This window comes from Lonchura striata, chromosome 11 (genome assembly GCF_046129695.1).
Source record: "Lonchura striata isolate bLonStr1 chromosome 11, bLonStr1.mat, whole genome shotgun sequence".
In the NCBI taxonomy this organism is placed as follows: Eukaryota; Metazoa; Chordata; class Aves; order Passeriformes; family Estrildidae; genus Lonchura; species Lonchura striata.
This window is the reverse complement of record NC_134613.1, coordinates 24,275,152-24,296,936: the sequence shown is the minus strand read 5'-3', so window position 1 is coordinate 24,296,936 and position 21,785 is coordinate 24,275,152. Positions and strand designations below refer to the sequence as shown.

General features: G+C 67.0%; 4 protein-coding genes across 6 annotated transcripts; 2 read left to right on the top strand and 2 right to left on the bottom strand.

The window, feature by feature from the left end:
- The first annotated feature begins 3,645 nt into the window (after positions 1-3,645).
- LOC110476686 (uncharacterized) lies at positions 3,646-5,292 on the top strand. Its single transcript, XM_021541847.2, has 4 exons — positions 3,646-4,221; positions 4,303-4,440; positions 4,519-4,665; positions 5,057-5,292. The coding sequence occupies exons 1-4, from the start codon at positions 3,646-3,648 to the stop codon at positions 5,117-5,119; spliced, it is 924 nt and encodes a 307-aa protein (XP_021397522.2). The 3' UTR covers positions 5,120-5,292.
- Positions 5,146-8,568, top strand: LOC110476685 (gonadotropin-releasing hormone II receptor). The gene is made up of 5 exons (XM_077785819.1): positions 5,146-5,270; positions 6,251-6,347; positions 6,850-7,488; positions 7,787-7,991; positions 8,132-8,568. Exons 1-5 carry the CDS (start codon positions 5,146-5,148, stop codon positions 8,566-8,568), a joined length of 1,503 nt encoding a protein of 500 aa, XP_077641945.1.
- Positions 8,569-9,501: 933 nt separating this feature from the next.
- On the bottom strand, positions 9,502-12,068 carry LOC110476658 (transmembrane emp24 domain-containing protein 3). The gene is made up of 3 exons (XM_021541800.2): positions 11,896-12,068; positions 11,029-11,277; positions 9,502-10,579 (listed from the first exon to the last, which is right to left on the bottom strand). Exons 1-3 carry the CDS (start codon positions 12,046-12,048, stop codon positions 10,343-10,345), a joined length of 639 nt encoding a protein of 212 aa, XP_021397475.2. The 5' UTR covers positions 12,049-12,068; the 3' UTR covers positions 9,502-10,342.
- Positions 12,069-12,463: 395 nt separating this feature from the next.
- ANKRD34C (ankyrin repeat domain 34C) lies at positions 12,464-15,938 on the bottom strand. Of its 3 annotated transcripts, none has more exons than XM_021541798.3 (3): positions 15,779-15,938; positions 15,113-15,281; positions 12,464-14,995 (listed from the first exon to the last, which is right to left on the bottom strand). In XM_021541798.3, exon 3 carries the CDS (start codon positions 14,958-14,960, stop codon positions 13,434-13,436), a length of 1,527 nt encoding a protein of 508 aa, XP_021397473.2. In that variant the 5' UTR covers positions 14,961-14,995; positions 15,113-15,281; positions 15,779-15,938; the 3' UTR covers positions 12,464-13,433. The 3 variants fall into 3 exon arrangements, with proteins under 3 accessions (XP_021397473.2, XP_021397474.2, XP_021397472.2); XM_021541799.3 differs by having other exon boundaries at positions 15,113-15,277; XM_021541797.3 differs by lacking the exon at positions 15,779-15,938 and having other exon boundaries at positions 15,113-15,553.
- Positions 15,939-21,785: the final 5,847 nt, after the last annotated feature.

The window sequence follows — 21,785 nt, the reverse complement described above, 5'->3', positions numbered from 1 at the left end:
GGCAGCTCCAAGCCCACGGCTGCTGGGGTGCAGCTGGGCAGGAGAGAGGCTGCAGCAGGAGCTGGGAAGATGAGCCTGGCTGGGGCCCAGGGGCTGCTGAGCTGTGTGGGAAGGGCTGTGTGAGGTGAGGGGCTGTGGGACACCCCACCTTGCACCCCTTGCCTCCCACCCCACGAGGACCATGCTCCACCCCAGCCCAGGGACTGCAGGAGCAGGGGCTGGGCCAGGGAGAGTCTTTGGGTCCCTGGTGAGGTGTGGGCAGCTGGGACCCAGGTGCAGGGATCCTGCGGTGCCCCGTGTCCGTCAGTCCTGCCCTGGGAGGTTCCAAGCAGCAGGAGGGAGGTGTCCTATTACCCGTGGCTGTGCCACGTCTGTGAGGAGGCTCCAGGTGGTGTGCCTGGGGCTCCTCTGAAGCTCTAGGAGGATCCCTGCAGCAGGGGTGTGGGGGGTGACCCTACATCCATCTCCGGATCCCCAAGCGCCTCTGGGGCAGTGCCTGCCGCAGTGGGGCTGCAGAGGGGTGACCCCAGGCCCCCGTCCCCACGCCGGGAACCCCGTGCAGCTCCGGGGGGGATCCCCGCCATGGGAGGCGACCCCCGCGGGGCTCCGAGTCCTGGCAGCACCCCGGGCCCCAGAGGGGACAGTGCCGGGGGGCCGGCGGCCCGCGGCCGAGCCCCAGCAGGCGGAGAGGTGGGCGGTGTAGCGGGTGGCGAGGCGCAGGGTCTCGGTCTCGGTGAGGGCAGGTAGTGCCGCAGGGACCCCCTGCCCCGCACCCCTTCCTGCCCGGGGGCACGCGGGGCTCTGCCGAAGGAGCTGGGCTGCCGTGTTGAGTCTGGCCCTGGGTGGGGACTGTTCCGCGAGCGTCCGGGGGTAACCCCGGCTTTATTCGGGCCGGGGGCGCGGGGCGATGCCTCTGCGCCCTCCTGGAGGTATCGAGCTCCCCCAGCCTCGCCCCGCTCCGGGCGGGCGGCAGGAGCCTGGGAATGCTGGGCCCATTTGCAGAGGTGTCAGATCTGACTCCTTCGCTCCTTAATTGGCCCTGCCGGCGCTGGGAAGTGTGTGGGGACCCATTCACACGGCCGTGAGAGATGCTAACGTGCCGCCAGCCCCGCAGCCCGTACCGGCTCGCCCCGCACCGCAGCTCCCCGCACAGCCGGGACTTGACCTTCCAATGCCAGGGCCGCAGCCTGGCACCCGGCAGTGCCCGCAGCCCCCTGCGCTCCGCCCGGCCCCGGGGCGCTGTGTGAGCTCTGCCCGGGACAGGGCTGCGCGGCGTGCAGGTGCCCGGCTGGGGCCGGGGCTCCCTTCCCTGGGGCATCCCGGCACTGGCCGTGCCGCTCCTGTCCCCGCAGGCCGAAGGGAGGCAGCCCCGGAGGGCTGCAGACAAGCTGAGGCATCTGGGGACCCACCAGGCTGTGCCCCGGCTCCATCTGGGGGTCCCTGTGCTGCTGCGGGTTGGGGTCCCGGGGCACTGGGGTGCACCGTGCTGGGTGCCAAGGTCCTGAGGGTGCCGGGGCAGGGGGTGCCCCGTGCAGATGGGCTGAGGGAGGGCAGGGGGCGAGGGGGCTGTTTGCCACAGCGCTGACCCCCGCAGCAGACACAGCCCCAGGCAGCGTCCCTGCGAGCGGTGCCCATCCCGGACAGAGGGACAAGCATGGCCCCAGGAACCACACAGGCCTCTGGTCTGGGATCGCGGGTCCCCCGTGGGCAGGGACGAGTCCTGGGAGGTCCCTGCAGGGCAGGAGGGCTGGGGGCTCCCGGGGGCACAGCCTGAGCTGGGCACTGAGCTGGGCACGGAGCCGGGCACTGACCGAGCTCTGTCCTGTGCCTGGCTGTGCTGCCTCATGGCCCCGTGCCCTGCTCCACTGGTAGGGGCCGAAGGGATGGGGGAGTCCACCCTGCTTCCCGGGGTGAGGGGCTGCAGGGTGTCCTGCTGTCTCCAAAAGCTGGGAGTCAAACCCTTTAACACTGTAATTTCAGTATTAGAAAGTAGCTTTATTTCAGTGCTGGATGTGCAGAGGACATCTCCTATTACCTATACCACAGCTGGCTAAGAGACTAGCTTAAATCTTTGTAAGTTATTAATTACATTTCCCAAAACTGATAAATGTATGCTAAACAGTCCCGCAAATTCCTTTGCATATTTATATCCCTTTTTGGAGCTTATTTACATATGAATACGGGTCTTTGAGGGTCTCTGGTGCTTGTTTGGGGAACACCCCATTCCTCAAATTATCAAAAAATTTCTTCTCTTTGAATTCATCCCGGCTCTGTCGTCTAGCCAAGATAGATCTTACCAGTGTTGGTCAGGCTCACAGTCTTTAAGGCCAAGATAACCACTTGCACACATGAATACAGGACAAAGCAGTTCTGGCTGAAGCTAAAGGAATTCACAAGACTTACACACTCTTTGTTAGAATTAAAGATTTTCCCAACCCTGCGGGGGCTCTGACCCCGCGGCCAGTGCTGCCCCGGCCCAGCCGCAGTGCAGCACTTGTCCAAACAGGGAGGTGGGAAGCGGCTGCGGCGGGTGCAGAACTCATTACCCGGGAGCTCATCAGCTAATGCGAGCCAGGAGGGGGCCGGCAGCGGGAAGGGGCCGTGCCTGGCCCGGGCCGTGGGGTGCAGATCTCCCCTCAGATAGCCCTGCGCCCCAGACTGGGCTGGCTGCTGGAACGGGGTTGGCACTGGTGGCCTCGGGTGGGTTGGGTCAGTGCTGGGCACTGCTCAGACGTGCGCACAAGGTTTGGGGGTCCCTGTCCCCGGCTGCTTCCCCTCAGCTGTGCCCCCAGCTTTGTGGGGATCCTGTGCCCCTCACGCTCCCAGGGGTCCGCACACCCCGCTCGGGGGGTCCTGCGCCCCGCAGTACCAGCGGGCTGTGCACACCCACTTCGGGGGTCCTGTGCCCCCCGGGTGCCCCCAGGCCGGGCTGCGCACTCCAGCTCTGGGGGCCCGTGCCGTGCCGTGCCCGTGTCCCCTTGCTCCCTGATGGATTTTCCGTGCCTCGGCGGGGCTGTTTCCCGGGAAACCTTCACACCCGCCGGCCCCGACACCTGCGGGCCTGGGAACGCGGCGGGAGGGCTCCTCCCAGCCCCGGCCCCGGCCCCGACCCTCCACACCGGCTGCCCGTGGGGGCTCCCCTGTCTCCGCCAGCCCCGCGGGCTCCATCAGGGGACGGTGGGAGACCGGCACCCCCAAACCGGGCGGGGGGTGTCCCACAGAGCCACAGAGGCAGCTCCTGTCCGGGTGATGCTGCACGGGGATCCGCAGGGACACGCCACCGCAGACCCACTGCAAACCGCACTGGGGCCCCATCAGAGCCCCACAACACCCCCGGGGCACCCCGGGGCACCCCCAGTGCAGAGCGCGCTGCAGCCCCCGCTGCAGCTCCTGAGCCCCCGCTGCAGCTCCCGGGTGGGTCCCAGCCCCGGCCCCCGCCCCGCGCGGGGGCGAGGGGCAGCACCGAGCGGCTTCACACCTCTGGGGTGAAATTCGTCACCCCGCGTTCACAGCCGCGGCCCGGGCCCCCCCGGACCCCCGGCCTTTGAAGTGCTGCAGCCGCCAAGGTGCCTCTTCGCACCTCCGGCCGGCATAAAGCCGGGGCGGCGGCGGCGCCCGGCACAGCGCTCCCGCCGCCGCTCCGCCATGGCCCACGGCCGCACGCTGCCCGCCGCCGCCCCGCCGCGGGACCGGGCCGACCTCCGCGCCCCGAGCCCCGGCGCTCCCCCGGACCCGCTGGGCTACAGCAGCAGCTCCCCCGCCGCATCGCCCGACTCCTGCGGGCTCGCGTCGCCCGCCGCGGCGCGGGGGCCCTGCCGCGGGCACGCCGCCCCCCGGGCCCGGGGCAGGAAGGGGCTGCGGGGCGGCGGGGCGGCGGGGGTCCCGCGGCAGAGCGCCAGCGAGCGGGAGAAGCTGCGGATGCGGCGGCTGGCGCAGGCCCTGCTGCGGCTGCGGCACTACCTGCCGCCCGCGCTGGCGCCCGCCGGCCAGACCCTCACCAAGATCGAGACCCTGCGCCTCGCCACCCGCTACATCGCCCACCTCTCCGCCCTGCTGGGGCTCGGCCGCGGGCCGCCGGCCCCCCGGCACTGTCCCCTCTGCCCACGGGGCCTGGGCTGCTGCCGGGACTCGCAGCCCCGCGCCGCTTCGCCGCCCGGCGCTGCGGGCTGGGGGTCGCCTCCCACGGCGGGGATCCCCCCGGAGCTGCACGGGGCTCCCGGCGTGGGGACGGCGGCCTGGGGCTCGCCCCTCTGCAGCCCTGCCGCGGCGGGCACTGCCCCAGAGGTGCTTGGCGGTCCGGAGATGGGGTTAGAGACCTGGGGATCCCCCCCCTACACCCCTGCTGCAGGGACCCTCCCAGATGCGCTTGGGGGTCTGAACATCGGAATGGAGACCTGGGGGTCTCCCTCCTACATCCCTGCAACCGGGACCCCTCCAGAGGTTCTTGGCGTTTCCAACATCCAGACGGAGACCTGGGGGCCAGCCCCCTACATGCCTGCAGTGGGGACCTCCTCAGAGCTGAACAAGGCTGTCACCTCCACTGCGTCCCCCTGGCTGACCCCTCCCCATTCTGCAGGGGCTGGGCCCCCCCCGGAGCTCCCTGGTGATGTCCTGGACATGGGCCTGGTGCTGTCAGAGTTCGTGGGCACAGGGACAGTCACCCAGGTACGTGCTGGGGGGGATTGGGGTGACTCTCAGCATGGGGCTGGCGTGGGGCAGGGATCAGCCCCCCCTCGGGGTGGCCTCAGAGTCCTCTTGGTGTGGGGCAGCACAGGAACTGGTTTTGGGGTAACAACAGCCATGTCTGGGGCAGGCAATGCAGAGGTGAACCCTGCTCTGGGGAGTGGCTAAGGTGGAGCCCCCAGCCGGTTCCATCTTTCCTGCTGCTTCCCTCCCTCATGTTTGTGGGGATCCCATTAGTGGGGACAGAGTGGAGCCCGTTGTCCTGCTTGTCCCTGCCCAGGAGCCTTTCCAGTGGGTGGGCTGTCACTCCCATGCCCCCAGCCCTGCCTGCAGCTCTGGCTGGCCGCTCACCCTCTCCCTGTCTGCTCCCCAGGATCTCTCTGCAGACCTGCTCTCGCTGCTGGAGGCTCTGTTCCCTGCACCGGCCCGGCACTGACCCGGGTGAGGCCCGGAGCACCCACGATGCCCGTCTGGACCCCAGCAGCCCGGGGACACAGCGGCCCTCGGGACAGCTGCAGGAACAAGCTGCCCGTGGGAGCCTGGAGCCGTGCTGGCCGTGCCGGGAGCCGTGCTGCTCTGAGCTGGATGTGAATAAACCCTTGTGCCCTCTCTGAGTGTCTGTGTGGCTGTCCCAGGAGCTGGGCACGGAATGGGGCTTGGCATGCCTGGGGTCTCCTCGCTGGGCTGCTGGGCTGGGGGCTCTGGGGGAGCCAGGCACCAGCTGGGAGAGCAACCCAGGGCAGTGTCAAGAGAGACGCTCCCCTGGCCCTGGGGCCTGATTCCCGGCCAGGAAGGGCTGAGGCTCCCCAGCAGCCTCCAGATCCACCCTTCCCACCTGGCAGTTCTGGGCCCCTGGGAGCTCCCAGTGCAGAGTGAGATGGGCGGATTTGGAGTCCAGCTCCGTGTGGGCATGGGCCTGAGCCCACAGGCTGGAGATCCTGCCAGGAGCTGGTGATGGGGACCCTGTGCCCCCAGCCCCCTTGGTGGCTCCCTGAAGTCTGGGGTCCCCATTAGCAGGAGGGTGTTGGGACCTGGCAGCCATGTGCTAATGTGTCAGGGGAGTATCCTCCCAGCTCTGGGGTCTGGGGTGAAGGGCGGGAGGTTAATGAACCCCATGGAGTGTGAAAGGACTCTCTAATGAGGTTAATATCCTCTGCTGGGGCGGAGGAGGGGCGTGACAGAACGGGAGACAAGCCTTTGAGGTGTAAAGCAGCCCCCTGGCCTGCAGCCCCCGCTCTCCAGCCAGGGCTGAAGGGACCTGGGCACGTCCTCCAGCCACGGGGACACTGCCATGGGGCTGACCACAGTCTGGGGGAGCAGCGGGCAGCCGCAGGGAGGCAAGAGAGACCTGTGGATCTCTGGGCCCCCAAATGCTGCACCTCAATGCCAGGAGCCCCCGTGTGTCTGATACCTGGCCCTGGCAGCAGCACTGCCAGACCTGGGGGGCACGGGCAGCGCCCCTGTGCTGGGGGGCTGCCTCCCACAGATGTGGGGCACATCCCAGCGTCCATTCCTGCATGTGAGCACACGCACGCTTACGTGTGTGTCCATGTGCTGTGGGTGGCAGGGGAAGGACCGTGCTGTTCCGAGCTGCTGGCTACGTCAAGGACCATTCAGAGCTGCCAAGGGCGCCCACGGCACAGCGGCTGCAGCTGCAGCAGCAGGTGCTGCCTCTCTGCAGGACCTGCCCCGGTACCTGCCCCGCTGCCCCTGCCCCTCGTGCCCCCGAGCAGATGCAGGAGCCCTCAGCACAGAGCCTCGGCACTGTGTGAGCATCGGCCCTGCCATGGCCTGGCTGGGGAATGCCGGGCAGGACACCCTGGACACAGGTGAGGCGGGGGAACGGGGCGTCTGCTCCTCCAGGCGCTGTTGTTGGGCTGGGTGGGGTCACCATCCCGGGAAGATGGTGAGGGGTACTCTGGGCAGGGAGAGGGGCACAGCAGTAATGGCCTGAGGGGGGTGGCATGCTGGGGCCAGCTGCCATTGTCTTCCTCTGCCCTGCTTGGTGCCAGGGACCCCCGTGGCTCTGGGGGCATGGAGGGGCTCTGGAGGCTGCTGGAGGCTCTGGGGTAGCAGCAGGGTGCAGCGAGCGGGCAGGGATGGAGCACAGGGAAGCGAGCTCAGAAACACACTGTCAGCACCGTGGCCCTGGGCAGGGGGCTCTAGGGGACAGGACCCACCGTGCTGAGCGTGGCCTGCCCCACGCAGAGCCCCCACCTCAGGGCTGCCACTGCCCCTCTCCCTGTTGTGGCAGGTAGGGGCCATCCAGACCCAGGCCCTGCAGTGGGAAACAGCAGCGCGGAGCCCCCCGGCGTGACGCCCCCCGAGTGGGGCTGCGCCTGGAGCCCCGCCGAGGAGAAGGGTGAGGAGCCCCTGCGGCTGCCCACCTTCTCCCCGGCCGCCCAGGTGCGCGTGGCCGTCACCTTCGCCCTCTTCGCCCTCTCGGCCGGCTGCAACCTGGCGGTGCTGCGGGCGGTGGGCGGCCGGGGCAGCGGCCGGCGCCCGCACATCCGCCTGCTGCTGCGGCACCTGGCCGCCGCCGACCTGCTGGTCACCGTGGCGGTGATGCCGCTGGACGCCGTCTGGAACATCACGCTGCAGTGGCGGGCGGGCGACCTGGCCTGCCGCCTGCTCATGTACCTGCGCCTGCTGGCCATGTACGCCTCTGCCTTCGTCACCGTGGTCATCAGCCTGGACCGGCAGGCCGCCATCCTGCGCCCGCTGGCCATCGCCCGCGCCCGCGCCCGCAACCGCGCCATGCTGCACGTGGCCTGGGTGCTGAGCGCGGGGCTGGCCGTGCCGCAGGTACCCACCGGGCTGGGGACAGACCCCACCCCACCCGGCGACCTGCAGGGTGGGCACGGGGAGCTGGCAATAGAGAGGCTGTGGCAGTGACCCCCTCACCCAGCTCTGCCGCTGCCGGGGGTGCCCCCAGGCCGCTGCCAGTGCGGAGCAGAGCCAGTGCAGGGATGGTGACAGGTCCCACCTGCCAGGCTGGCTCTGTCCCTGCGGCTCTGGGGGTCCCTGCTTTGGCCCCCAGTGCCCTCCCTGGCTCGGGAGGCGCAGAGCCCCACCACCCCCATCCCACCTCTCTTGTGTGCAGCTGTTCCTGTTCCACACCATCACCCTGCGCCCCCCGCACAACTTCACCCAGTGCACCACACGCGGCAGCTTTCCCCGGGCCTGGCACGAGACCCTCTACAACATGGTGGGCTTCGCCTGCCTCTTCCTGCTGCCTCTGCTCATCATGGTCTGCTGCTACACCCGCATTCTGCTGGAGATCTCCCGCCGCATGGGCTCGGGCCTCTGTGAGTGCCAGGCACCACGGGACACAGCCCCACGGCCAGGGGAAGTCCTGTCTGGAGCTCTGCAGGGACCCCCCAGCTTTGCCCCAGGGCGTGGGGTCCCGTCCCAGCCCCACTTCCCCTCACGGGCCGTGCCCCTCCAGTCTCCTCGCAGGACGCGTCGCTGCGGTGCTCCAGGAACAACATCCCCCGGGCCCGGCTGCGGATGCTGCGGATGAGCCTGGTCATCGTCTCCTCCTTCATCCTCTGCTGGACTCCCTACTACCTGCTGGGGCTCTGGCACTGGTTCTGTCCCCGCGCCGTGGAGAAGAGGATCTCACCGGCCCTCACCCACATTCTCTTCATCTTTGGCCTCTTCAATGCGTGCCTGGACCCCATCACCTACGGGCTCTTCACCATCCCCCTCCGGGGGCGCTGGGGGTGCCCGTGCAGGCACGGCCCCCTGGCCCAGCCCCCCTCCCCAGCCACCGGCTCCTTCCGCTGCTCGGCCTCCTCCCTGCCGCCCCAGCGGGGAGCCCAGGGCGTGCGGAGGTCCCGAGGGGCTGCCAGGGACCCCTCCTGTCACAGCAGCTCCCTGTGAGACCAGCACGACCGCTGGGTGCTCAGGGCAGGGGGTCTGGCAGCAGGATGGCCTGGTCAGCACAGGTCCAGGGGATGGAGGCACTGCTGACCTCTTCCTGCACCCCAAAATGCCTCTGCGGGCTTGGGGCTGGTGGGGTGCCCCCGTCCCCTCTCCCTTCTCTGTGTCCTGAACAGGAATAAAGTGTCCTAGGCCACCTCTTGTCCCTCCCGTGTCCCTCAGCTGGTGTCCCCAGAGCCAGCACGGCGGGGGTCCCAGCTGCCCCTGTCCCCACCGTGGGTGGCTCAAGAGTCCCCAGGTGGGCGCCGGTTCAAGGCCATCCCAGCCTGGCCAGGGCTGGTGCTTCCCTCCCTGTTCATCCCCACAGGGCTGTGTGGCAGTGGGCGTAGGGCTGATCCCTGCCAGGCTGGTGGCAGTCCCAGGGTGCTGCTGCTGTCGGCTGTGCTCCAAACGGGAGCTCCTGGCCCCTGCCCAAGGCTGTCGGGAGGCTCACGGGGCCACCTCTGCCGCCTGCAGCAGCTGCCCAAGGCCAGCGCTGCCGGCAGAGCCAGCGCGGCTGCTGGGGCCCGCAGAGCTGGGTGGGGGCTGTGGCTGCCTCACTCCCCCAGCACCACCAGTATTGCCAGAGCGAGGGACAGCCCAGCAGAGCTGCCCTGGCATCCCCCAGCCTCGGGAAGGACCCCAGAGCTGGGCTCTGCCCGGGGTCCCCCTGTGCTGCGCAGGGACGCTGGGCTCCCCGGGCTCAGTCCCCATGGCACAGGGGGACCCCACCACAACCCAGTGCCAGGGTGGCCTCACAGGGCTGGGGCACGGCAGGGCTGCTGCTCCTGCCGTGGGGCTCTGGCTCCAGTACCTGCTCCTGCCCAGGAGCAAGCCCAGCTGGTGCAGGCAGGAGGGCAGGCAGAAACTGTGCCCAGCAACAGCAGTGCCAGCCATGCTTGCAGGAATTTATTTGAGAGTGGCAAAGGAAAAGTCATGTAGAGTTGCTTCAGCACTGAAAAATGATCTCACACCTGCTTGAGGGCTGGAAGGCCAGCACACCGTTTGCTCCAGGGGTCTTGTGGGGGCTCCAGGGGATGAGGGGCTGCAGTCCCAGGTGTGTGCAGGTCCTCTGTGCTTCTGGGGCAGGGATGGGGCTTCCTTGGCACGTGTCCACGGGGTGGGGGGAACGTGTGAGGGGGCTGAGTCTCAGGCACGGACTGTGAGTATAAAACACCACCTGGTACGGGCACACCACCTGCTGCCAGCCTGAGAACTGCTGCGAGGGGAGGAACTGGTAGAGGCAGAGGAGCACGCAGCAAAAAGCCTTCCCTTGCTGGATGCTGCTGCTGCTGCTGCCCTGCTGCTGGGAGCACCCTGCCCGCCGCAGGACAGCTGGGGTGCACAGAGACCCCCAGCCCACGGGCAGCTCTCCTTGGGCTGAGGGCACTGGGGGTGCCAGGCGGGCCAGCGCTGCCCCTGCCCTCGGTGGCTGCGCAGGGCTCCAGGGGCAGGGGCGGGGACCATGGCGCTCACATCACAGTCACTGTTTGCCCCAGGGCTGGTCCCACCCGCGTCCAGTGCGGCCAGAGAACGGGGACAGCGTGGCCAGGCGAGGGGCAGGGCAGGCCGGGCGATGGAGGGTGGGAGGTGATGCTGGGGGACGCCTGTGCCTGGGTGGCTGTGTCACCCAGCTCAGCAGTGTCACCCCTGCTCCCACCCCCCGCCCGCCCTCGGCACAGGTGAGAGGCACAGCACAGCCCTGCCTGCTGCATCAGGCACAGACACAGCAGCTCTAGGTGCCGGCTCCGCCGCTGCCGGGTCTCTTCTCGGTGAAGAAGCTCTTGAGCAGCATCACCTGCCCGATGCTGACCACGAAGAGGATGAGGGTTTCCCCCACTGACCAGTACGAGACGCGCCCGTTGAGCTCCTCAGCTCGGCTCCGGTCCTGCGCCTCCCGCAGCCGGTAGTGGGTCTGGGAGTCGATCACCGCCTTCAGCATCTCGTGGATGGTGACACAGGCCGATTCCAGCTGGGGGACAAGGACGAGAGCGCCCTGTCGCTTCTGACATGGCACAGCTGAGGGAGCCCAGGCCCGTGCCAGAACACTCGAGAGCAGGACTCAAGAGCAGTGTCTGCACCGTAGGTTTCCTGCCAGAACCCATCCAGGGGGTTCCCCACTGGGACAGAGCTGAGAGGCCCACGAGGGTGCCCAGCCCAGAGCTCACACCAAGGGACAGAATGGCTGATGCAATTCCCTCATGTGGGATGGGCACGGGTTGCTGCAGAGAGGGGAGCCCAGAGCCAGCACAGCCCCCCCGACCCAGGCAGAGGATGTGGTGTGTGGTGGGGCTGTTGGTTGGCGGTTGGCACTTCTGCATCCAGTGGAGGAGGACGGGGACAAGTCCCCAACTGCCATCCCGCAAGGCTACTTGGGGCTGTGACAGGGCCCTTCCTCCCTCCCTCCCTGCCGGGACCCACCTGTGTCAGGGCAGTGACGCGGTTGTTCATGTCGGGCAGGATGGGCGGCTCGTCGCCCACCTGGAAGTCGAAGTAGACAATTTTGTGGGAGAAGGTGGAGAACTCGTTGCTGAAGCAGAAGGTGTAGACACCCTTGACCTCGGTGTGGTGCGAGAAGCTGTCGTACTGCTTCTTGGTCTCCTGGTAGATGGTCTTGCCATTGGGGTCCTCCACGTAGCAGTCCACATCGTAGTGCCCTCCGCTGATCACCTGCAGACGGAGATACATCTCCAATGGTGGTACACTCCAAGCAACGTGGCAAGGGTCCCCTGCCCAGCCCCACAGCTGTATGAGAGGCCAGTGGGCATCATGCCCATGGGATGGGGCCCAGGCCAGGGGAGCCCTGGGGAAGTTGTGCACCACAGTGCCAGCAACTCAGGTGGAGTGCCCATGGCTCAAGTGGGGTGTCTGGAGACAGGGACAGCCCTCATGACCCAGGTCAGGGCTGTCCACGACTGATGTGGCCACATCCCAGGCCTGGCTCTCAGGCCCTGATGGGCACAGGCTGGGGTTGGGAACAACTCCTAGTGCAGCATGGAGGGAGCTGGGGTGGAACTGCAGCCCTGCCTGGGGCTCTGCAGGGCGCAGAATGGGAGTGTGGGGAGAGGCACAGGCAGGTGGCATGGGCAGAGGCAGCAGCACACACGTGGGCAGGGGTGCGGGCAAGGGGGCACGGGCATCGCGACACAGGCAGGCATACGGGCACGACATGGGCAGGGGCACAGGGATGGGGCACAACCGGGGCAGGGGCGGAGGGGGCCCCGGCAGGGTTTTGGGCAGGGGGTGCAGGCACGGAGCATCTGCAGGAAGGTACAGGCAGGGCAGTACCTGATAGTCCAGGGTGAACTTGACGCCGCTCTCCAGCTCCTGGTGGAAGCAGCGCTGGGCGCTGTCGGGCAGCTCCAGCGTCAGCTCCGTGCCGCCGGCTCCCAGCGCGCCCAGCAGCGCGGCCAGGCACAGGGTCCGCACCGCGCCCGGCATCGCGACCCGCACCGCACCCGGCCCCGAGACCCGCACCGAGCCGGGCCCGGGACCCGCACCGAGCCCGGCACCGAGCCCGGTATCGCGACCCGCACCGAGCCCGGCACCACGATCCGCGCCGGGACCCGCACCGAGCCCGGTATCGCGACCCGCACCGGCCCCGCACCGCCCCCGCACCGCCCCCCTGACGTGGCGCTTCCGCTGCGAGCGGGGCGGGGCGGGGCGCGGGCGGCGCCTCCGGCCCCGGGGCGGGCACCCGCGGGGATCCCGGGAACGTCCCGCCGACCCCGGCACCCTGGGAGCCCCCCGGCATCTCCGGGCCGAGCGCTCCGGGAGCCCCGGCCGCCCTCTCGGCGCTCCCGGGGCGCCCTGGCCGGGCGGCTGGTGTCCGCCCCACGCGAGATCAGCCTCCGTCCAAAGCTGAGCGCTTTATTAATGCAGTGCGAAACCAGTGCAGAAGTCTCCGCAGGAGCACGGTGTCACCCACCCCTGCCCCTGCCCCCCTGCGCACACGCAGGCTCGTGAACAAACGCATTCGTGGATCTGCCGGCAGCCGCGGCACACGGCCGGCCCGCGGCCCGGCGTGCGTGGGCTGAGCCGTGGGGCTGCGGCCCCGCGGGGTCTTGGCCCTGCCGTGGTGCCTGCGACTTTCCCGGCGGGATGAAGCCCTGGGGTCAGCCCGTGGCACCCTCGGTGACTTGGCATCCCGGGTTCCCCGCCGCTGGCGGACGATCCTGTGCCGCCGGGCTGGGACCATCCTGCTCGGGGGATTCGGCGCTTCCTGAATCCAGAGCTCCTCGGCGTGGCGGGGAATGAACCGCGTGAAGTTCAGACCCTTCGGAGCCGAGACAAGCCCGTCCCGGCCCGCAGCCGAGGCTGCAGCGGTGCCGGGTGAGCTCGGCCGCCGTGGCTCCGGCGCGCTCGGGAATCTCGGTGGTGGAGCGTTGTCTCCCTCTCCCGCTCCGGGCGAGCACCGACACGGTCCGCGGCTGCAACGGTGTTCCGCCCCTCGAACCCCCGCCGTACCGAGCCCCTTCCCCTCCTGGAAGGCACTTCATGAACGCCTCGGCCCCAGGGGTCACCACCGGGGGCTCCGGGACGGGATTCGGTGAGAGAACGAGCAGGATGTGAGAAAAGCGGATCGAAGCTAGTGATGAGTAAGTGAACCGCGGGTGGGATCCCTGGCACGGAGCTTGGCGATCTAGGACGGCGGGGGATCGATCTCCCGATCACCCCGCTCGCGATTCAGCCCCTGGGCTCAGGGCTGAGTGCCCCTGGCCACCCGTGTGTCCCCGGAGCCAGTGCCCACTCTGTGTGGGAACCGTCCCGTCTCTGCGGGGACAGCACGGCTTTGGCCACCTCCCTGTGAACAAATGGTGGCACGGCTACTGCGCCACGACCTCCTCAAAATCGGAGAGCTGCCGCATCTGCTCTGCCTGCATGGAATGTCTGCGGAGGAGCTTCCTGTGGGCTCTCAGATCGCCCCGCCTGGGCGAGCTGGGTGTGAGGGGCACCAGCGGCTTCAGCCCAGCAGCCAGCGGGGAGGGGGCTTTGCTGGAGCCAATGTCGGGAATCGGGGGGTTGGGGTTCACGTTCAAGGGGGGCAGATATCCCGGCCTTGTGTGGGAGATGTGGTCCAGCAGCAGGGTCCCGGATCCTCGCCTCTCCAGCAAGCCGGGTGGCCGGCGCCGGCCGGAGCTGGGCGATGTGCTGGTGCTGCCGGAGGGAGAGTCCCAGCAGCCATCCAGCAGGGCCAGCTGGGACCCGCTCAGCCTCCGCCGCTCGGGCGGCCCCTTCCCCGCCTCGATGACCTGCGAGTCCCCGTCGTGTTCGCTGCCCGGCCTCCACCAGTGCGGGGTGTCCCTCCCTGCAGCTGAGCTGGCGGCCGTGCCGGTGCTCTCCAGCTCCTCCGGGACCGTGCTGCTCCGGGACAGGCACGGGTGGGTGCCTGGGCTCTTCTCGTGCGTGGCTTTCCATGCCAGTGGCCCCAGCGCCTGCTCATCCACGGGCGGGAAGAGAGAGGGGTCCCTTCCCTTGCTGCTGCTGCTCCGGGTGAGGGGGGGCTTTTTGGAGAGCGAGAGGTCGCCGATGCCCGTGATGACCTCGCTGTCAGCACAGGCCCGCGTGTCGTCGCGGTGACCGGAGGCTGCCAGCACCGAGGGTGCCACCAGGCCCCACGGCTCTGACCGCAGTCGCTTCAGCCGGGGCAGGTGGGCTCTCCTGGCAGTGCCAGCTCTCTGGCCTGGGGAGGGTGGCCCAGTGTCCCCAGCGTGAGATTGTGGGGTGAGATTGCTGCTCTCCTTCTCAGCAGGGGAAGGTGCTGAGACAGGAGTTTTCAGGTGGGCACTGGAGGGGGCTGTGCTCTCCTCGAGGGGAGCCTTCTCCTTGAACTCCAGCGCAGGGGCAACGTTCAGGTACTGCTTGGCCGTCTTGGTGCCAGAGGCTGATGTGTCCATGGTGATGATGATCACCTCTTTCCCCTTGGCTCTGCAGGCATTCAGGAGGTGCTGCAGCACAGCCTTGTCCTCGGCATTGATGGCGTGGACCAGCGCAGAGGCTCCTGAGTGGTCCTCCAGGCTGGGGTCTGCCCCGCTCTCCAGCAGCAGGGACACCACGTCCCCCCCAGCCCCTCGGATGCAGGCGTGCATGAGGGCGGTTTTCCCAGACTTGTCCTGGATGTTTGGGTCGGCTCTGTTGTCTAGCAGATACTTCACCATCTTGGCCTTGTGGATGCTCTGCTGGTCGACGTGCGTGGTGATGCAGGCCACCATCAGCGCCGTCTCCCCCTTGTCGTTGCTCTCGTTGATGTAAGCCCCCCCCTCCAGCAGCAGCCGGGTCAGCCGCAGCCGGCCCAGCCACACGGCCTTCAGGAGGGAGTTGCCCCCCAGCTCCAGCTCCGTCACCTCATCCATGGCTGCTGCTTCCCGCTGGGTGACGGCAGTGGTGGCTGTGGGGGGAACCAGGGAGAAGAGGTGAGCCCCACTGCTTTGTCCCTGCCTTCCTGGGATGCCACGCTCTGGGCACTGCCCCGCACCCCAGCGTCCCTGAGGCCGTGTCCACCCACCTTGTGCAGGCGGCCGCCCGGATGCCTTGGTTTCCCCAGGAGATCAGAAAGCTTCTGAGGGTCTCCACCCGCCTGCCGTGTCTGGGGGGCTGCAGCACGAAGCCCACTGGAGACTGTGTGAACTTCCCTGACAGCTTCCTGGGCTGGAGCCGGGATCTCCCCTTCCTCGCTGCCGGGGGGAAGCAGACCAGCCACAGTCCTGCTGTCTATTGTGATTCCCCTGCCCCCTGCTTCTGCCGCCCCACTGGCCCCCTGCCACCCACTCCTGCTGTCCCCCGCTCCCTGCCTCACTGCTCAGAGTGTTCCTGGAGCCGCGAGCAGCCGGTGCCCCCAGAGTGCCCCTGGAGAGGGCACAAGCCTCCCGGCCCTTCCCCTCCCCTCCGTGCCGTCCGTGGGGATCCTGCGGCCCCTGGACCTGCGGGCAGAGCTCGCCTTGCTCCCAGCCCCTCCCAAAGGCGCCCACGGTGCCGCTCCCCGCCCGAGAGCTGCCCACGGCCCCTTCCCGCGGGGACCCCTCGGACGCGGAGCACACCCGGGCGCCGGTTCTCCCCCGCTCCCGCCGGGACTGGCGTCCCCCGCTCCCCTCCGAGCCGCGGCCATCCCGCTGCCGCCGCCGCCGCCCCCGGCTGCGGTGGTGACGGTGGGGTGCGCTACCCCACCCGGTACCTGCTGCCCGGTGCCCGTGTCGGTGCCCGGTGCCGCTCTCCGGTGTTGGTGCCGCTGCCCCGTGCCGGGGCCGGTGCCGGTGTCGCTGCCGAGTGCCGGTGCCGGTGCCAGTCGCTGGTGCCGGTGCCCAGCGCTGCGCGAGGGGGAGGGCGCGGGGGGCGGCGCGTCCGCCCGCAGGTGGGTGCGGGAAGCGGCGGGCGGGTGTGCGGGGGGCTGCGGGGGCTGTAGTGTCTGTGTCCGTGTGCGGGGGGCTGCGGGGGCTGCGGGGACTGTAGGGGCTGTCGGGGCTGTAGGGGCTGTAGGGGCTGTAGGGTCTGTGTCCGTGTGCGGGGTCCGTGTCCGTGTGCGGGGGACTGCCGGGTCTCTGTCTGTCTGTGCCCACCCGTGCGGGGTGTCTGTGCGTGTCCCTGCTCCCGGGGCTCCCGGAGCCCGAGCTGTCTGAGCCCCCGCTTGGAGCAGGGGATTTAAGCTCCCAAGCCCCTCGGACGTGGCGACTCCGCAGCCGGGAGAGCCCGAGGGCACAGCTGGGGCACGGCAGCGCCTGTGCCCTGCGGACGGGCCGGGCTCTCTGTGTCTGCCCCGGGCACCGCTGCCCTCGGTGCCAGGCCCGGCAGCTGGACCAGCAGCCGTGTGCTGCCTCTCTGGCCCACCTCTGTCCCCAGCAGCTGGGCAGGAGCCTGCTCCCCAGCAGCTTCCTCCACCTTCCTCGGCGTCTCTTTCTGAACAGCGCCAGCAGAAAGGGAATTCGGAGGAAGGGGGAGATGGTCACAGATGCCCCCGACCACCACCCTGGCCCCCATGGTTCTGCACTTCTGCAGATCATCACAGCTGTGAGGGTGTTTGTCATCACAGACCCTTAGCACATTAACATTTGGGGAAATTTCTCTTGTGATTAATAAAATAGAATCTAATATTGCAGCGCTCTTCATTCAGAGATGATGACAATGAGAATCAGAGCCAGCAGAGAAATTAAGTCAGTCTTACTAAGTTAGGAAGCATTTGACAAATCTTATGGCAGGTTCCTCCTGACTTGGTAACACAGACGCTCTGCAGTACCTGCCTAAACTGGCCACGAACCCCCCAAAAATGTGTTTATCTGTCCATTTTCAGATGCAAGAACACAAGTTTACTTGTCAAAAAACCCACATTAACTCCTAGAAGCAACACGATATAAACACCTTCACAAAATAAACATCTTAAAAATGAACTCCTGAAACGCACAAATGTAGAAGAGACAGGCTGTGGGTGGTGGGAGGACCCCAGGCTGCCCAGGGGGAGCCACCACGTCCCCCCAGCTGAGGGGGTCTGCTCTGCTCCCCGGGCACCCCAGCATGGCACAGGGGGGGCGCCAAGAGGGAGGAGGTGGGGAAAGAAGGCAGGTCCTGGCTCCCTGATGGCTGCAATTAGGAGGACGCTGGAAGAAAGGGTTGGGGACCCCCCTCCCCTTCAAGAGCCCCTTCGTGCTCTGGCCCCCTTGCTGCTCCTGTGAGTTCTCACCCCTTTGCTGGACCCTAGGCTGGCTGGTCCTGGCTGGAAAGCAGGAACGACCTATCCTTGAAAACATTAAAACTCAATAATTCCCTTCCTGCTCCACCAGTGTATCCTCTCCAGCTTCCAGGTGTCTATGGGGTGGCAGATGCCCCAGCAGGGAGGGGAGTGTGGCGATGCCAGCTCCGTTATGCCAGTCCTGGAGCTGGAACCGCTGTGGAGGGCAGCAGGAATGGCCCCTGCCTGCTGCCAGAGGGCCTCAGATCTGCCCCAGCCGTGCCCTGGCTTTGCAGAGCCAACGTATCCAGCTATCTTCATCCTCCTTGTCTTCCTCAGCAGTGTCTCTGCCATCCCTGAGGATGCCATGGCAACGGGGCCGCAGGGATGGCTGCCGGAGAGGCTGCAGCTCTGTGCAGGGCTCTGAGCCATGGCTTTGATCTCAGCAGCGCCTGTGCAGCCTTGGGGCAGCAGGATGGGCTCCAGACATGATCGGTTTGGGACAAAACTGGGATGAGGCGGCTTTGAGGTGGCTGGGTGCCACCACAGGGTGCCCTGCCCACACGGAGCAGCCCTAGCAGGGTGTGGAGGGCTGGGCAGCGCCTGGAAGCGCTGCTGGTGATGCCAGTCCCTGTGGAATGGGTGGTACTGGTGCCCAGGATCCTCACCTGGGCAGGGGCTTCTTTGTCCTGCAGGACAGAGAGGGGCAGAGGTGACAGAACTGAGGGGGGCAGAGGTGACAGAAGTGAGAGGGGCAGAGGTGACAGAACTGTGTCACAGCAGAGGTGCTGGATGCTCTGTGGGGCCATCCCTCCTGGATGAGCAGCCAGGAGCTGTCAGCCCTTTGTTAGAGCCTGCTGAGGTTCTGGTTAGGGTCTGGCCCCGCCTGGGGAAGGGGAGCTGTTTCTGGGGCTGTAACGGGGCTGCACGGTCTCTGTGGGGTTCCCAGGACATTTGGGGGGCTGGAGCGATGCCTCGAGGGGCTGAGACTGTGGGAGCAGGGACAGGATGGCGAGGGGCTGTCGGTTCCGTGTTCTGCTCAGCCTGGAGGAGCTGCAGCCCCCAGCTGAGCAGAGCTGGGTCTGTCTTCTGGGCAAGGGTCTTGTCTCCAGCTGGAGATGGCCTTGTACCATCTCCTGGTGCCTCGGGGCGCAGGTGGGTGCCGGGGCAGCCTCGCCACGGGCCGGACCAGCCCCGTGTCCCCGGAGGCAGCCGGTGCTGGCCGGTTCTATTTTGGGTGCTTTGCCGAGGGCTGTGTGAGCTGTTCCTGCCGGCTCATCCCTGCACGGCCGCTCTTCAGCGCTCCCGGCCGCGCTCCGGGGTGAGTGCAGCCCTGGGGGACCCCGGCATTCCGGGGGGACCCCGGCATTCCAGGGGGACCCCGACTTTGCTGCTGTGCTCCTGCCACCCGGGGCACGGCCCGGGTCCCCACCCGTGGGACCCGCTGGGGCTGCCCTGGGCACTGGGGGTCCCAGCCCACCGGAGTTCGGCCCCAGCCGCGCCCCTCCTGGGCTTTCACGGAGGACAGGGTCCAGCCAAGCCCACAGCAGCTTGCTTTCCCCTCAGCTCTGAGCAGAGCTGGAGCCTGGGTCGGGTTTGTACCTGCTTTAATGGGACCCTGATTTCTCCTGCTGGAAAAACGGGTGTGCCAGAGATCAGTCAGCTAGCACCCGCGAGTCAGTGACAGCCCTGCCACCTCCTGTGGCCGTGCAGTGCCACGCTGCTGCTCCTTGTGCCCTCTGCTCCCTGGCTTTGGCCGGGCTGAGCTGGCCGTGCTGAGACCTCGCCCAGCTGGCAGCACCTCGGCCAGGCCGGGGGAGCAGCAGTGAGCGGCGTCTGTGTGAGCCTGGGCACTGCCAGGGCATGGGGTGGGCACACGTCTCTGCGGCCAGAGGGACGACCCAGGACCTGAAGTGGGTGATGCAGTGGGTGGTGATGCAGCGGGTGATGCAGTGGGTGATTCAGTGGGTGATGCAGTGGGTGATGCAGCAGGTGGTGATGCAGTGGGTGATGCAGTGGGTGATGCAGTGCTTCTGGAAGAGACTGCATCACCCAAAAGCAGCTGCATCATCACGGGGAGAGGCTCTGAGGTCTCTATAGCAACCGTGGGGTAAAAATAGAGCAGCAGCTTTAGGGAGCTTCAGGGCCTGGCAGGGATTGCTGCTGGGATGGGTGCATGGGGAGCAGGGGCTGGGCAGGGGCTCAGCAGGGAGCAGGGGCTCCACAAGGAGCAGGGCTTGCCGTGCTGCCGAGAACTGCTGCCCTGCCAGGGCTGCTCTGGGGCCTTCGACAGCCCAGGGAAGGAGGGAGGAGGGTGCTCAGGGAGTGGGGCTCGGGCAGTGGGTCTCAGGCAGTGGGTCTCAGGCAGTGGGGCTCAGGGTGTGGGGCTCGGGCAGTGGGGCTCAGGCAGTGGGGCTCAGGGTGCGGGGCTCGGGCAGTGGGGCTCAGGGTGTGGGGCTCTGGCTGTGGGGCTCAGGCAGTGGGCACAGCAGCACAGAGCCCCTGGCTGCTGCTGTGGGCTCCCTGCGTGCCCCGTCCCTGCCCGGCTCTGCTGGGGACAGGGAGAGCTGTTTGCACAGCAGGGTCTGTAGGCAGAGAGCAGCGGCTTCCCCGTGCCCTGGACGCCTGCACCCTCACTGCCATCGCCCTGACCTCGGGTCCAGGGCAGGGTCTGGGTCAGACCCGCAGCTCTGCAGCTGCCCTGGCCACCACGGGCCTCACAGGGGCCTGCTGGCCCCTGTCTGACCTGGGGACTTCCATGCCCATCTTGAGGCTTGAACAGAGTTTTAACCTTTCCTGTAAGCGGTAGGGTCTGGAGATGGGTGGGGCAGGGATCTCTCCAGACTCTGCTCCACAGCGTGGGCAGCTGGTTTGACTCTGACTAGCGGATTGTGGAAAGCTCTGAAAATCAGCCTGTGGTGGTCCGTGTCCCTGAGCAGCCCGAGCTGCTCCCCTCGGAGTCACCAGTGGCATTTGCTCAGTTGTTGGCCTTGGACAGTGGCAGCTTCTGTCCCTCGCTGGCCTCTGGGGATGCTGCGGGGCCCTGAACCTCCTCCCTCACTGGGAGCAGGGCCGGCAGCTTCCTTCCTGGTGGGCACAGGGGCCGGGGACAGTGTTTGTCTCTGTCCTACCCTTCTTGTGTCCCTGTGCCCACCGGACCCCTGGGTACCCCTGTTCCCCCTCCCTCCCTCTCCCATCCTGCAGTTGCTGTTGCCTTGACAACACATCTCTCCCTACACGATTTCCCTTTGAAATCTGCGCATCCTTGCACCTCCACGGCGGGCTTTCCCCCCGGCTGTGCTCCAGAGGGGCACAGAGAACCCCTCGCGTCAAAAGGCCGGGAACGGCCTCGCTACCGGGGTGGGAATCTCCAGATGCTGGCGGGAGGGAAGGAGCCTCGGAGGGTGGCGGCGGAGGATGCGGCCGCTCGCGCTGTGGCGGGTGAATCACTGAATCCCAGAACGGGCTGCGTTGGAAGGACCTCAGAGCCCATCCCACCCACTCCTGCCACGGCAGGGACACCTCCCCCTGTCCCAGGAGCTCCAGCCCCGTTCAGCCTGGCCTGGGCACTGCCAGGGACCCAGGGGCAGCCCCAGCTCCTCCGGGCAGGCACAGAAGGGATGGAGTGACGATGCAATTTGTGTGGTTATTTACCAGTTAAGGTGAGAGTGTGCCCTGATGGGGCAGGGAGAAAAAAATGCTTGGACACTCTGGCCACTGTGGTTTTTGCTTGTGGCAATGAACAGTAAATTCCTTGTGGCCGGGGGGGTCTTTCTGGGGGTTTTCTGGGTTTTGGATAGGTGATTCTCTGCTCTGAGCTCCTGGAATCAGCACAGCTCTGATGCTGGCAGGGCACAGGCACTGAAGTCCAGTGTGTGCCTTGCCATGGGAGGGGGATGAAGCTCTCTGTCAGCACTGTCCTGTATTTTCTTAATATTATTAAACTAAGTTTTATAAATCCTCATGGCAAGAAAATCAATGCAAAAATATTCCATTACCTTATTTTGCTTATTTAATTTTAGAAACTAATTTTCTCTTGAGAAGCCATTACAAGGCTTTTTGCGTTGTGTTTAACTCCCAATTCTGAGGAATCCCCACAGGGAACAGCAGCAGGAAAAAGTCAGTGCCTGGTCCCTGGGAATGGCAGAGGTGTGGGGCTCCAGACTGAACTGGAGATAAAGGCCAGGATCCGATCCAGGGCTGCTGGATCCTGACTCAGCCAGAGCTGAGGGATTAAATGTCTTCAGCCTGGAGAAGAGAAAGCTCTGGGAATACCTTCGAGCTCCTTCCACTGCCTAATGGGGCTCCGGGAGAGCTGCCGAGGGCCTGGAGTGCCAGAGCAAGGTGGAATGGCTTCCACTGCCACAGGGCAGGGATAGAGGGGATATTGGCAGGGGAGTTTTCACTGCGAGGTGGGCAGGCCCTGGCACAGGTGCCCAGAGCAGCTGGCAGTGCCCAGGGCCAGGCTGGACAGGGCTGGGAGCAGCCTGGGATAACGGAAGGTGTCTCTGCCCAGGGCAGG